The sequence below is a fragment of the Alosa pseudoharengus genome, unplaced genomic scaffold, assembly GCF_046254945.1.
Source record: "Alosa pseudoharengus isolate Yale_2024_CS ecotype anadromous, Long Island Sound unplaced genomic scaffold, YU_APseudo_1.1 YU_APseudo_1.1_scf_1, whole genome shotgun sequence".
Classification (NCBI taxonomy): Eukaryota; Metazoa; Chordata; class Actinopteri; order Clupeiformes; family Clupeidae; genus Alosa; species Alosa pseudoharengus.
The window spans coordinates 54,202,182-54,217,372 of NW_027468564.1; the positions used below are offsets into that span (position 1 = coordinate 54,202,182).

The window sequence follows — 15,191 nt, forward strand, 5'->3', positions numbered from 1 at the left end:
ATATTCTGCGCGAGGGACTGTTGTGGTAGGTGAAATTTCACGGTGAAACTACGATGATTGGTCAAATTTGCGAAAAAGTTGCGGTGTTTGGACAAAATTGCGAGTGCCTTGGTAAGTGACGAAAACAATCGTCTTCGTGAACAGCTGTGCATAGGCTACTTTGTAAAAGAGAGAATACGCTCATCCCTATACATTACGCAAGGGGTAATTAATGTAATTATAGTTCGCCTTTTATTTGTGGATTTATTTAACCCTTAGAACCCTAAGCTGTTTTTAGGGCATTTTCACTACCTTTATTCATAAGGATTTATTCTGGTCATTGTAAGTGCCACACACATATATTATATATTGTTTTTTTCAGGAGAGTCTAGGCTATTCAGATCTGTCATCATTTCATGTATTTATACTAGCATTGATTTTATTTAGATTTTTGAAGAATTAAAATATAAAAAGTGTATTATAAAAATTCTTATATTTCGACATGTATCTCACCACAGCAAGCTCACAGCTCTACATGCATTTCATGTGTGTGTAGGGCAGACTGTCCTGAATTGGGCAATATAATTGCCATGTTGGAGGGATACTCTGGGGCTGAGCAATTTACAGAAATATTTGCTGTGTGATTTACAGAAATAAATGCCATTTTTTATTTAGTGATGAAAAATGACCTTTCTGCGCTCCATATCTGTGACACGAACTGATCTGACCTGACTTGACCCGAGGTTGCGTGTTAGCCTGCGTGCCTGTGTGTATGCAGTCATAATAATTCTATAACTCTTTACTGCATTGCCATGAACAAAGTAAAGGCAAAAAAGGTGTTTATTTGTTGAACAAATTGGGATGCAATGTGAGCCTTGAATTGGATGCCATGCAGGAATTTGCTAGGATCTCAAAACCGGAATATGAACATGCTTTGCCATAGAGAAACACATGATAGCATTGGATTATAAACATGCTTTGCCACAAGAACAGACAAAAACGTGGGGTAAGTCAGGCTATATGAAGTTATTATTTTGCTGTCACTTCGTCTGTTTTATAACCCAGAAGGATGTACGTGGTATCAAATGATAGCTCCGTGTCTCCTCTTTCATCTGACATGCGTGGTATATCTATGCGATCACGGGTCCGCGAGTAATTCAAACGAGAGTAATGAGTGTGCAGCGTTGGTTTGTGTACATGACGTTATTATTTTGCATTCACTTCGTCTGGTTTTATAAGCCAGAAGGGTCGATAAACATGGTACCAATGGATAGCCCTGTTTCTCCTCTTTCATCTGATATGCTTGCCATATCGATGCGATCACGGGTTCGCGAGTAATTCAAACTAGAGTAATGTGTGTGCAGGTGAACGCAGGGAAGTATAGACTGTAAATATGATGCAATTTGATTTAATTTCATGATTTTTTTTTTTCTGCTCTGCCGTGCAATAAAGGTTTCATCTCGCTGCGACGAACCGTTCCGGAGCAATGTAACAGAGAAGAAAGGGTGTGTTTTTTGACGCACTTTGCGTCAATCGGGTTCTAAGGGTTAATGTAGCCTAGACTATTTAGTGTTATTTCTTCCCCAAGCTCATAAAATAAATTTAGGTCGCACATAAATTGACAGGGTCGGTCGGAAACCGGAACCCAAGAAAACATTTTTTTATGCCTAGGCAAATTCAGCCTATGACTCAACAAAAATTCAAGACATTCTTCGTCTCAAAAAGAAAAAAAAATAGATGCATTCAAAGAAATCATTGCATTCTTGATATGCTATTAAATACTTGACATAAATAAAATGATAGGTTGTTTGTGGCAATCTGGCTAACAAACACACACATTCTGGTATAGTGAATCAAATCTGATGTGTGTGTGATAACACTTTAGTCAAAATGTGAGTCACTGTTTAGCAAGAAGTCAACCACTGCAGACCATCTTTGAAAACAGGTCTTGCTGTGGTCTTCCACTGTGGTACCTTACCAGTTAGCTATATCTTTCTAATTTAGACACAGCGATAATCAAAACAAAAATCTCACTGTGTGGATTAGGGAGTTTTTGTCATAACTGAATGTGAAACTGCCTTGTGCATTAAAAGTAAGTTGTTGTGTAACTGAGACACAAATCAACAATGTTGTTTAGAGTATGGACTATTTGTTGTCCTTCCTAAGGAATCCCGTCTTAGAAGTCTTCTCTAAAAATAAATGCCATTTTCTGGAATTGGCCATCAAAAAGACTGCACTAGACACCATCACTAATCTCTAATACATCCCTTCTTCCACAGGATTTTGAGAAGCACAGCTAAGATTGAGAAAGCATGCATACTCACTACATAAATGGCACAGGTGGATGCAACTAAACATAGTTTATTGGATTATTGTAATATGTTGCTACAGTGGATATGAGCCACTCAAGCAATTCACTGTAGTTCACTGTAATTCACATTGGCAGACAATCTCAAAATATAGCCAAAGTTTCAATAGATAAAAGCTGTAGACTAAACACTGAACAAGGTCAACAGCCTAACAAACTCTAGCATGCGAAAAGGCAACATTTTCCATCTGAACACAAACCAAACAAGTCACAGGGCCGGGGACGGTGGGGGACCATACACTAAATAGGCAGGGTGTGTGCTTCCTACCACACGCCATCTAGCCCACTCCAGAGAGAACCTCCATCTTTGAGTAAACTAACCCAAACCCAAACCAGTGACCAGATTTTAAATAGCACAGGAAGAGTAATCATCATCATTTTTATTAGATTTGTGTCACAAACAACCCTAATTTGTAAGTGTGTCATTAGTTTCAGAAGAGTGATCCATGTATGTAGGGTAATGCTTACAAACACTCTGGAGTGTTGATTGTGGATAACCAACTGGGTAAACCGAAAAACCCTGAATATACAACAAACTTTAGAATAAAAATGAGGAGGACAGTGATGCACCATCATTTCTCACACAAAAAGGTGACATGCCTCTGGTATTCTTTGTTGACTTACCATGGATGTTAACTATATACAAAATACTGCAGTGCTCCACAATGTTCTCACCACCTTCTGCACTCAATAGTTTCATTGAGAAACAGACTTTATTCTAACGTTTTCTAAAGTCATTAACAAACAAGCAGTTAGTCTAATTGTTGACAACTTGGCTGAATAAAAAAAAAAAAAAAAAAAAAAAAAAATCACTATATCCAGGGACTGTGTTCCTGATTTCGAATGAAACAAGGTACTTACACTGACGAGCTCAACCTTCTAGTAAACCATGTGTCTCGAAAACCACCCGACAGTGTCCGACGCACTCCACAGCGCAGGTAGGACATGTCATCCCGTTAACTTCGACAGCGTAGACATTATTTTTTCACCACTTTGGACTAGCTCACACCCTGTTTCTACACAATCATGAACGACGTAAAAAACAATTCACTGAATGTTGCTACAAAAACACTTCAGACATGAAACGTTAAGGCGTGCAGTTTCACTGTCGCCCTGCTCCCAAATTTGACAGTCCTGCTGACCAAGTTTGAAGAGTTGCGTGCAATTCGTGTGATAAAGCAGGTGATGCAATGAGCCCAGCAACAAGTGGCCTGAATGACTGCAACAAAAAGGGGCGCTATCGCAGAGAGCATTTTCAGCATTGCTACGGATTAACGGAACTGTCACTCCCGAGTTTATGGAGTAGTAGACTGAGCCAGACACAACTACTAAAGAAGCTAGTTGCACACACTGACAGTTATATAATCTTACAATGAAACACTTAACATTACTATGGTGAGTATAGCTCTCATATGGAGAAATTGATGACTAATGTTCAAGACGAATAACGTTAATGTTACACTGACAATGCTTGAGCCCTCCTTAATACCTCCCTAAAAGGCGTGCCTGAATTTACCTACCTAGCATTAAATGTTACTGCCTAGCTAATTAACTAGCTAACTAATGTTGGTTGCCGGTAGGGTAGTTACACTGACCATTCAAAAACAGCTTATATACAAAAATGTCTTTGCTAACGTTACAGAGTTTTACATGAACCACTCACGCTAACAGAACTCAACTTACCTGTATTCACATTGAGCTAACGAGACGACAACCGGGGGTTTAACGATAGCATGTTAACAGTTAACATCAGTGCCAACTTATAAAACTCAACTATGAAGTATATCTTAAGGTTAACATAGCATTGATTACAGAATTCACCCATGCCTACATATCCGTAATTGTTTAAAAGCACTAGCCAGGCAGCTAGTTGGCTAGTTAATAGCACTAGCTTATTAGCTAAATATCTAGAAATGTGGCTAATGTTAACGTTTGCTAATAGGCCTGCCTGATTTACCTGGACCGTCGGAGGCGGAAAGAGCAGGTGTATTCAGCTTCGGTCGTTTTGGGTTGGGAGGTCCAACGTCGAGCAGATTTTCAGCCATTGCAGTAGTTTATAATTACTTCTGATCAATTATTAAAAAAAGGAAGGAAAATCCCCGCGACAGTAAAAAGTTATTCAGACCAACCCCCCACCCCCCCCAACCACAACCTTTCTTTCTCGCACGATTAGCAAGTAGCTAGGCAGCTAACTCGCTAATTAGCCTGCTTGCTATCAGCAAGGGAGAATTTCAAAAAAGCAACAACAGCGCCCCGCTTCGCCACCGCCATTCACCCCATGATAATCCAACACCCAACACCCACATTATCATCGTTATATTATCAAAAAGACTTTACTTCGACCAAAAAATACGGCTAAAAATAAATTAAAATATATCGGCATGGGTCGTTGACCGTTTCCCCAGGAGTCGTTAAATGTGCATCACCACATAACCCATTTTCCTGACGTCAAAAAAATCCGTGCAAAATCCGTTTAAATCCTCATAACAGCGCATAACTGCATAAAAATAATATATTTTTGCAAAATCGTGTCTAAGCTGCTGTCTCTCCTCCGATAGCTCCCGGTAAACAATACGTCTCGGAACGGAGATAGGGACAGAAGCGCCGCTCTCTGAAGGGGAAATCAGATATACGAGGGCTTTCTGTCCGACGAACGCCGATTAAATCCACGGTTTTTGCAAAAAAAATTCTTCTGAATGATTTAAGTGTTTTGTTTTTTGGTTAGCGGTGCCGTTAAATGTAGATCCGGACGCTCTGTTTCAAAATATAAAATAATGCTCCACCGAAATCCTGATTCTGAGCCGCGACAAGATGGCGGCTGTTGATTCCTTCGATACAAAAAGTTTTTTTTTCTTTTTCCAGATAGACTGTGGAGGGGGAGGGGTCGCGCAATCACGCCCTACGTAAACCTATGTAATGAAGCCCTAGCGTGCGTCACACGCTTGCCAACGCCACTGCCGCTAGGGGCAGTATACTACTAATAATCATCTAAGTTTTTGATGAAAATATTAACATATTTAGTCAGCTACTTGCTGTAAGGGTCAAGCATCCACATCCCTGCCGATTTCTTTGACTAGATGTCTGCTGTAAGACGTTGAATTCCAATTTAATTAACAAGGGCTGTAAATACGATATTTTAGCACGGTCCAGCATCACAAATAGATCAGTATTTAAAAAAGGTTTAGGCTACTCTTCATCCAATATAAGAGGTTTGCTGTTTTAATGGTAAATCTCAATACAATTTGAGATAATAATAATGAAACAAATAATACACCATACTTCCTGAGGGTGTGGACAGTCAGTAATCCCTGTACACGACTGGGGAGCCATCAGTAATTCATACATTCACTTCTAGTTTTGGATTTTAGCTTATTTGCCACATTCCAAGCACTGTCCATATCAACCAATTAGAGTGGAAAGGGTTAAATGCCTTAGGCCTTGCACTGTGATATCCTAGGTCCTTAGATCCTTAGTCCTAGGTTATTGCCATTTGTAAAAAAAATAAACTTGGTTTGAGCTGTTAAGACTATAATGCTCCAAAAACAAACAAAAGGCTGTAAAGGAAACGACAATTACATTTTCAAAACTACTGCAAAAGTATTGTGCATTGTTTTTGAGAGTTTATCAGTCTGCAAAGTCTCTAAAGAGGACACGCTACTCAGAAGCTTTCCAGTGAGGTGGCATTGAAGATTCTTAAAACACAGCAGAGACATTGCTGCCATCATGAAGCAGGTAGACCTATAGATGTGTGTGAGACTGTGCATTCTGTTGATTTCTGCATTCATTTCATCTGATGTATCCTTGAAGCAGACAGCCTTGCACAGACTTGCTCACATGTGGCACATCAGAAACATTTGGATGTTTCCTGTGGAATATCTGGGAGATGCATAAATACAAGTAACCATCTATTATACAATATAAATGTAGGTGAGTTTAATTACAAATTACAGTAATTACTGCATTTTGCAACTGTTTAAGTGTGTTAGCTCATGACACTATACAGACATGAGGCTTGAAAACTCCTTGGACGTAGACTCATTTATGTTGTTTTGGGAAAACTTGAATGTCCCTGCATATTTCTTTTGCTGCCAAAAGGAGCATCATAAAAATTATTGGTAAATCTGTGTTAATTTGAACACAGTGCTTCCCCCAATATATTTATTTCCCCTAATAAACCTGGAAAACAATAACTTGGGTGGCTGGATATCCTGCATGCTGGTGAATGTGTCTATACGGTTATTTCCTCACACAAGCACACAGACAGACAGACACACACAATCAAATGAGTAAACTAACATTCTAAGACTGCATGGCTTCAAATGAGTAAACTAACATTCTAAGAGTGCATGGCTTCAAATGAGTAAACTAACATTCTAAGAGTGCATGGCTTCAAATGACATTCTAAGACTGCATGGCTTCAAATGAGTAAACTAACATTCTAAGACTGCATGGCTTCAAATGAGTAAACTAACATTCTAAGACTGCATGGCTTCAAATGAGTAAACTAACATTCTAAGACTGCATGGCTTCAAATGAGTAAACTAACAGTCTAAGAGTGCATGGCTTCAAATGAGTAAACTAACATTCTAAGACTGCATGGCTTCAAATGAGTAAACTAACAGTCTAAGAGTGCATGGCTTCAAATGAGTAAACTAACATTCTAAGAGTGCATGGCTTCAAATGAGTAAACTAACATTCTAAGAGTGCATGGCTTCAAATGAGTAAACTAACATTCTAAGAGTGCATGGCTTCAAATGAGTAAACTAACATTCTAAGACTGCATGGCTTCATTCATTCGCAGTGACTTCCTCCGACTCTCTCACTCTTCCCTTTCCCCTCTGTGGCCCGAGAGAGAGAGAGTGTGAGAGAGCACAGACTCTGAGGCACACTCGCGTGGACTGAAATTCCCTTTTTATTTCTGGATTGAGGCAGCTGCAGGCGTGTGATCAGGGTGGCTTGCCCATAACCCCACAGTATAACATCCTTGCATTGCAATTCCTGCAATTCCCTTTTCAGAAATATGTCCTTGGAAAAAAAATACAGGCTTCAGCATTATACATGTACCCCCTCCAAACCAGGTCACAAATAAATACACATTGTCATTCACTACAAAAGGGCCATTACACAAACGTAAAGGTAATTGGTGTTAAATACTATGATCGCAGGTTGTGTTTTGCTATTGGAGTGACAGTGACATGTTAAGTATTGATGTGCACACAGGAGCAAGTCGTTTTGTTCTCTCCATCTAGATATAGTCGCACCAAGACTGATGGAAAATGCACAGCCAAACCAGTCATATCTTAGGCAAAATAAGATGAAAAATAAATGTCTTCTCTTTATCCCAATATTTTCCATATAAAGATACACAGTGCTCAGATTTTCTATTTCCAAAAGTGGGAAAGAATATACATGGAAAAAAAAAATAAAGTTATTAATTGACAAATTACAAATTATTGCAAGAACAAATAAAAAAAAACTGTAAGTACATGCATTTTGATGATATTCAAACAACTCAATAACTGATATCAAAACATGAATAACTATGTGATAGATGAAGAGGCAACAAAAAGGCACTGGCTTGGTTAGGTGCTTATGTTAATTATCTGTAAACAAAAGAAAAATATTTCAACCTTCTTTTGAAAGGACAAGAAAATGAAAAAGGCAAATTCAAAACACTCATTAAAGGCTCAATTATTGGCATTGGCACAACCACCCACAAAGACCACCATAACTGAATCTGCTCTTACGGTCAAGAGGCCTCAATCCATGTCTCTGGATTGATTTCTGATGACTGCTGGGAATTAAACCCAGGTCCTTTGATATGAGAGAAGAAATCAGCTGTCCTAGAGCTGCTGAAGAGAGATGTGCATATTGTTGAAAAAGCATCGAGACAGACACTGAGGGGTGAAGCATATCATTTGGTGATTAAGAGCATTCTCATCAGATGAGTAAAATAGTTGGACAGGGAGCTAAGCAGAGAGAGTTATTGCAGTGGTAGTCATGGAGAGGGAGACACTAAGAACAGGATGTATTAGAGTTATCAGGATCATTTTCATAAAACCCATAATTATTGTCATCATCAATCATCATAATCATGTTCACTTCTTTAACCCCTACCCCCTCCAAAAAATAAAATAAAATAAAATACAATTCAGCAACATTTTTAGGCACCAGAAAAAAAAAAATCCATCAGACACACATTTTGAAAAAAAAAAAAAAAACATTGCACCCCATGTTTTACTCCTGACTTAAAAGTGGCAATTTCAGTTTATGAATACAGCTGGGTCGCCTCTCCTTCTCCACCTCCCAAATGTGGATATCATAGCTAAATATTGCATGCAGTCACGTCCACTGGGCTATGTCTGAGACGAGTCAGCCTAATCCTTTGGAAAACACTGTTGCTTATGCAGGCATTGCAGAAGTCAGCCCTCACAAATACCTTAATAAAGTCTTATAGATCTTAATAAAATCTTCTTTTTTTCATATACACTGTATTAAGAGACACATTTGATTCCATGATTCCATCAGTCCATGAATCAGTTCAGCCTTGAGTGTCTCCCATTAATGCGCACTGAAGCAGAGCAAATCTATCTTCATCTTCATCTTTCTAGTTACACCCTGTTTTTCCATAAAAGTTTGAATTACACTTAGTTTCAGCTAAATATAAATGAACTGTCTGTGGTTCCACAAGTTTTGATACCACAATAAAGAAACCAACACTTGTTGGAAGGCATGTTCAGTTTTGCTGCAAAAATTATGAAGTTGTCAAAATGTTAGTCAATATTGTTAGGTCCGATGGCAAAAATATCTGAAGAGCATTCTCACAGAGCCATGACATTTGTAAGAATTTCCCTTATCTCTAATTCAATATTTGAAGGGAAATTCAATTCTACTTTCCCAATTTAAATTCCCCTTGAAGAAACGAGCCTTTGTGCTTCGAGGTGTCAAGTGTTAGAAGTAAGGAGAAGGAGTAGGCTACATCAGCCACAGTTGTGTAACTGTGGGTAACTCATATCCCAACATCCCTCTGGGTTAGTGAGAGTTGGGGTCTCCAAGAGCCCCATGTTGGGAGGTAAGATAAGACACCGCACCCTAATCAACCAATCAGGAGCATCTCTGATGACCCTTATGACTGATGACTTGTTTGCCTAAAGTATGGCTGAGTTCTCCATATTACCTAATATTTCAAATGCATATACAGCATTGCCTCAACTTCTCTCACATTTAAAGCCTTCGCTCACGCATTACTAAAGAGAGAGAGGGGTATTTAATTGGTTTGCTTTGCTTAGTTTTCAGGAGATATCTTTGTCCATTTTTTATGAAAAACAGGTGTAATTTCTAGACTGAATGCCTTTCATGGCATGCTTCCTATCAAGCTCTTCTGCAGTGTAACATTATGGCTAGTAAACTCCCTTATTCAGCAAATAAATTCCCTTTTTTGAACATTTTGTCCTTGACTGGCACTTTTCATTCTTTGATTTCATAAAAAGTCACTGAATGACAAATACTCAAAAATTCAAAACAAAACATATCAGAAGGAAAAAAAAGTTGTATCAACCACAGCATTATCCGTCATCTAAGTTTCTGTTTTTGAAAAAAAAAAAAGCCATGCAAAGATTGTTGATTCAACTGATTAAGCTTTGTTCAGTTCTTTGCTTTTTGTGTGACATTGTTCGCAGATTGATCTATCCTGAAGGCACTTGATCAACTCAAGAAAAGAAGAGGAACACAACAACAACAATAACAACATCTATTAAAAAATGGAGCCTCCCTGCACCCAAGACTTTCTTCTCCCCTTCCCAACTGTGTTGTGCCGTACTGTGATCCACACAGCAAATACCATCAGTTCTACTGCTCCACAATACACCCATGCAGTCATTCACAAACACACACACACACACACACACACACACACACACACACTCACACACACATACACTCACATACACGCACACACACACACATTCCCTTATTATGCCTCTGACACTTGTCAAAATGTAAGCAAGATATAAAACTATGCAAGGCCACACAAGTCTAACAGAGAGGGAATGGGCATGTCTGTGGAACAAATGCAGTTTTATCTGTATTTGGCCAAGCGGCCTTTTGCAGTGGGAGGGGGGAAAAAACTACAATTCCCACAATGCATTCTAACACTTCCATTAGTCAGAAAAATTAAGTCACTCCATTGGAGGCATGGGGTGAAGAGCAATCATGGCAAGAGCTGGAGGTCCAGTCATAAGCACTCCTTAGCTCTGAGTTTTGTATGTTCATTTGCCTCCTCATCCTCCTCCTCTTCATCCCTTTGTCTATATGGCCCCTTCAGACACGAAGAAGGAAAATGTTGTTCTATTGAGTGCTGTGAGGGAACATTGGCGAAACTAGGCACTGAAGAAGCACATGGGTCTCTGCTAATATCCCCCCCAGCAAGTTTAGGGGTTGTAAGCGCATTTTTGTTGTCCTTGGTTGTCTCCCTAGCTATATCAGACGGGCCTAAGATTGGTCCCAGAGGCACTCCAAGGGCACCCTGCATGGCAGAGGATGACGTTGATGATGACGGTGACGATGAGCAGCAGAGTGGAGCGGTGGCCTGAGTGGTCAACACCGCAGGGGAAGGGGAAGAGTGGGATGGGCCACCAACACTGGGCACTTTACTGGAAGTCTCCCCCACTGTGGGCTGCCTTACATCTCCTTCAGCCTTTGCGTGGATCTCTGTGACAGGCAACTGGTGATGTGACAGAATTCCGCTGCCACTTCCACCACCGCTGCCGCCTCCTCCTCCTCCTCCTCCAGGTCCTCCACCACTGTCACCACTTCCATCCCCCAGTTTTGGAAAGAGGTAGGTCCTCATCTGCCCCTTGCCCTTAACATTGACTGTGCCGCGGTAGTCGAAGGAGTAACCCAGGCTTCGGAGCACGCAGTGGCTCTCCTCGCTCACCTGAACCCGGGACTCCATGCCCGTGGTGTCCATGCGGCTGGCGATGTTTACCGTGTCGCCCCAGATGTCGTAGAGCAGCTTGGTAGTACCGATGACGCCGGCGGTGAGCGGCCCATGGTTGAAACCGATGCGCAGTTTGAATTTGAAGCCCAACATGTTCTTGTTGAAGTCGTCCACCACGTGCATCATCTCCAGGGCGAAGTCAAACAGCGCCCGCAGGTGGTGGGGAGTGGCATGGGTAGAGGGCAGACCATTGAGTCCTGACGCAGCCATGTAAGTGGCGCCAATGGTCTTGATCTTCTCAACGCTGGCGAAAACCGGCCGACGCAGGAGCTCATCAAAGTCACCAATCAGCTCGTTTAACACGCGGTAACACTCTTTGCCGCCCTCGTAGCTCTCCTCGTAGAACTCACTGAAGTTGACAATGCTGCCAAAGATGACGCCGACATTGTCGTGGTTTTTGGAGTAACTCTGGGTGACCTTCAGCTGCTCTGCCACATGGATGGGGATGATGTTGCGCAGCAGCAGGTCGGCCTGGTTGCGCATGTTCTGGATCTTGATACGGTGCTTGTCTGCCTCCACATTGCCGTGATAATGAAGACGGTAGCTCACCTCAAACTCCCGGTTTAAGAACCACACCAGCAGCAAAAGCAGGAAGAAGGCCAGGATGGCCTCTGGAACCAGAGACTGCAGGATTCCCTTCTGGGTACCCAGGTCACTGACTGGGGTCGGGGAAGGCTGGAAATCTAAGACACTGATGTTGCTGCTGACGTTTCTGTGATGAGTATGAAAATTCAGAGGATTTAAACGCTGGTTAAGTCACAAAGCTGACAAGTAATTTCTCTGCATTAATCTTATGGATCATAAATGATTAGGAAAATCACAAATTATCAGAAAAATATTATTCTGCATTCTGTTATTCAAATAGCAATTTTTATCCATGCTTATTTATATTTAATATACCCACATTAATCTTAAAAACTCCATTTAATTATTCATACTGAACAATGAACAAGCAATGTAATTCTTGTCGAGCGTGGAGAGTACGTACTCAGAAATTCTCAATGTGACAGTGTTTTATAACCTTAGGGAAGCTTGGTAGATGTGTGTGATTATTGTAATGAATGAGGTTGAATGGCATTATGGGAACCTCTTCTTACACACTTTTCATATTAATGCTAAATATTTTCTGTGATGGTTACAGTTGAAGAGCAAATTCCTCAAATTGATGTTTTTTATTGACCAATATAAATAGATTGCTCACCTCATATCAAGATAGATGTCGTTAGCACTAGAAGAGAAATAATGTTCAGAATAAGTTTGTATAAATACATGAATGAAAGATTTGTCTGTACCAAGGTATCATGCATCATATTCCAATGCTCTCTTAAAGGTACAGTCAGCGATCATACGCAATTTCAAGGCCAGAAATGTTTTTGTTACATTCAGCTATCATCTCCTGAAAATAAAAAACAAACAAACAAAGTGGAGGCAGCCTGTCCCCCAAACAAAAACAAAACTCCTATACAGTATTCAACAACGTGCTGGCTTATAAAAGTAAAAATGACTCTTTCCCAAATACACAGATCTGTGGATGGATACGGAAAATGGAACCACAGACATATGACTCAGATCAATTTCATGTAATGGTTATGCCAACAAGAGAATTTAATGTAATATTCCCAATTAAAACCCCAAACCTTATAAACAACTCAACTCCTGATTCAAAGTAGAAATGTAGCCCCAATATTACTCTCATGAATGGTCATAAGGCCTTAAACAGACGTCAAAATGAATGCAGTCATTTTTGATTAGGCAAATGAAAAACAATGCTTAACAAACTTATAGTACCCCTGATCTGACATCCAGTAGGGATCGCGTCTGGTTGAATGAGGCTGCATTAACTCACCTTGGCCTGCTGAGGGGGCTGTAGAGCAGAGCCAGCAGGGCCACCCCAGCTGCTGTTGCCAAGGCCGACCGCATCCAGAAGCTGAGTTGGCAGAAGTTGCAGTACTGGATGATAGCGATGATGATGGCGCAACACAATAGCATGATGACCTGAAAGAACAGGTAGATACGTTGGGTGTTAGGAGAACTCATTGTGTTGCACTTCAGGACATAAAGCACTTGTTCTTTTAAGATGATATTGGTGACTGTCAGGGCATTGTGAAATCACATGGATGAAAATGTAATGATTAGTGTTATATTCTCATCCCGTCAAAGGATTCCCACAAACATACATAACTGTAGTACGGGGTTCTACAAGTATCTTCATGATTGACACTCGTAATTCAAGTGATGCTACATTTGTCATGACACTTTACAGTAAGTCATCAATTATTTGTGTCCAAATAGTCAGGATAGATGCATACAGAAAGCAGCATGCACACACATTCTCCACAATAACAACAAATATACGGTCCACTGATGAGCTCACCAATTGGGCAGCCGTGGCCCACTGGTTAGCACTCTGGACTTGTAACCGGAGGGTTGCCCCGACCAGTGGGCCGCGGCTGAAGTGCCCTTGAGCAAGGCACCTAACCCCTCACTGCTCCCCGAGCGCCGCCGTTGAAGCAGGCAGCTCACTGCGCCGGGATTAGTGTGTGCTTCACCTCACTGTGTGCTGTTTGTGTTTCACTAATTCACCGATTGGGTTAAATGCAGAGACCAAATTTCCCTCACGGGATCAAAAAAGTATATATACTTATAACTAATACATAACTGCACACACACATGCACACACGCACATACACGCACACAGCATTAAAGCCCTGCCTGAGCCTACGGCTAGCAGCATCCTTGTGCGTTAAATTGGCTGCCGATGATTGTGACATTACAGCGCACCACATGTCCGCCCGCCGCGAGGCTCATCCCACTGCGCTCCGAGAGCTCTTAATGACATCAAAGCGGGAAACTCGGGAAGACTCGCCGCCTAATGACTCACTCTTCAGGGGGATTAGGACTTTGATCTAAATGCCTCCAAGGAACTAAACACACACATACACACATGCATACACACACACACACACACACACATCCTTTGAAAATGTATATGTCCAGGGTTTTTAAAGAACGCTGCCGGAAACCCACGCTCAGCAAGACCCGGGCGGAAAAATGCACAGCCCCTTTGGCGCAGACTTAAGATTGTGCCCATTGCTGAAGGGCTCTTTTCGATTGGCATTACAATAGAGATGGGTAAACATGAACATGAGCTTATCCCACATGTCGGATGTTAAAAAGGCCCAAGTTTAAAGACTCACTTTACCCAAGATCACTACCATGCCACCCAGCATCGAGGTCTCATCAAGCTACAACAGATACACGATACCTGAATCCACGATACCTGGTTTACAGCAATCAGGCTCAATCACACTAAGCCCGGAACAGGTACTGTCATACTGTATGTTCATAACCTCTCATTCATGTACTCGGATGGTGAGAATGTGATGTGATGTGATGTGCACATGATCATGTCCCTCTTGCCTCAAAAATGTAAATGTGTCTGAGTCATGAAGGTAAGCTGGGCGAGGGGATAGTTTGGGATGCAGAACAGCTGCAGTAATGATCTCACCTCCTTGGGCAGGTGGAGGCAGTAGGTGAGGTGGGAGAACACCGACATGGCAGGCAGCGAGACGAGCAGCGCCCCGATGATGTGTCGCGGCACCCAGCCCGACACCACGCGCAGGAACTGCTGTGTGCAGCTCAGAACGTTGTCCAGGTAGAACGTCATACTGGAACCAGGGACAGAACACACACACACACACACGGCAGAACAAGGGGGTGAGAACCGAAGGTGCAGGACAGGTGCACAAACGTATCCGACATGGCAAGTCATCATGAAACAAATTCAGAGTGTTCCGTCTGCCACCATTAACGAATGTCTGCCTTTCTCTCCTCCTTCCTCTAAAA

At 41.4% G+C, this 15,191-nt stretch overlaps 2 protein-coding genes across 7 annotated transcripts in view; both read right to left on the bottom strand.

Moving 5' to 3' along the window:
- Positions 1–5,187, bottom strand: part of crebbpa (CREB binding lysine acetyltransferase a) — a 59,414-nt gene extending 54,227 nt beyond the window's left edge. For 3 of the 5 annotated variants that reach the window (XM_076293109.1, XM_076293103.1, XM_076293096.1), the window contains exon 1: positions 4,305–5,187. In XM_076293109.1, the coding sequence (XP_076149224.1) occupies positions 4,305–4,392 (88 nt within the window). In that variant the 5' untranslated portion in view covers positions 4,393–5,187. The remainder of the gene's footprint in view (positions 1–4,304) is intronic. The other 2 variants (XM_076293120.1, XM_076293112.1) reach the window with 1 other exon arrangement.
- A 2,054-nt stretch (positions 5,188–7,241) lies between these two features.
- adcy9a (adenylate cyclase 9a) overlaps positions 7,242–15,191 on the bottom strand; it is a 54,772-nt gene continuing 46,822 nt past the window's right edge. For both annotated transcript variants that reach the window (XM_076293186.1, XM_076293179.1), the window contains 4 exons: positions 14,854–15,013; positions 13,192–13,340; positions 12,547–12,573; positions 7,242–12,057 (listed from right to left, as the gene is read on the bottom strand). In XM_076293186.1, coding sequence (XP_076149301.1) covers positions 10,581–12,057; positions 12,547–12,573; positions 13,192–13,340; positions 14,854–15,013 — 1,813 coding nt within the window. In that variant the 3' untranslated portion in view covers positions 7,242–10,580. The remainder of the gene's footprint in view (positions 12,058–12,546; positions 12,574–13,191; positions 13,341–14,853; positions 15,014–15,191) is intronic.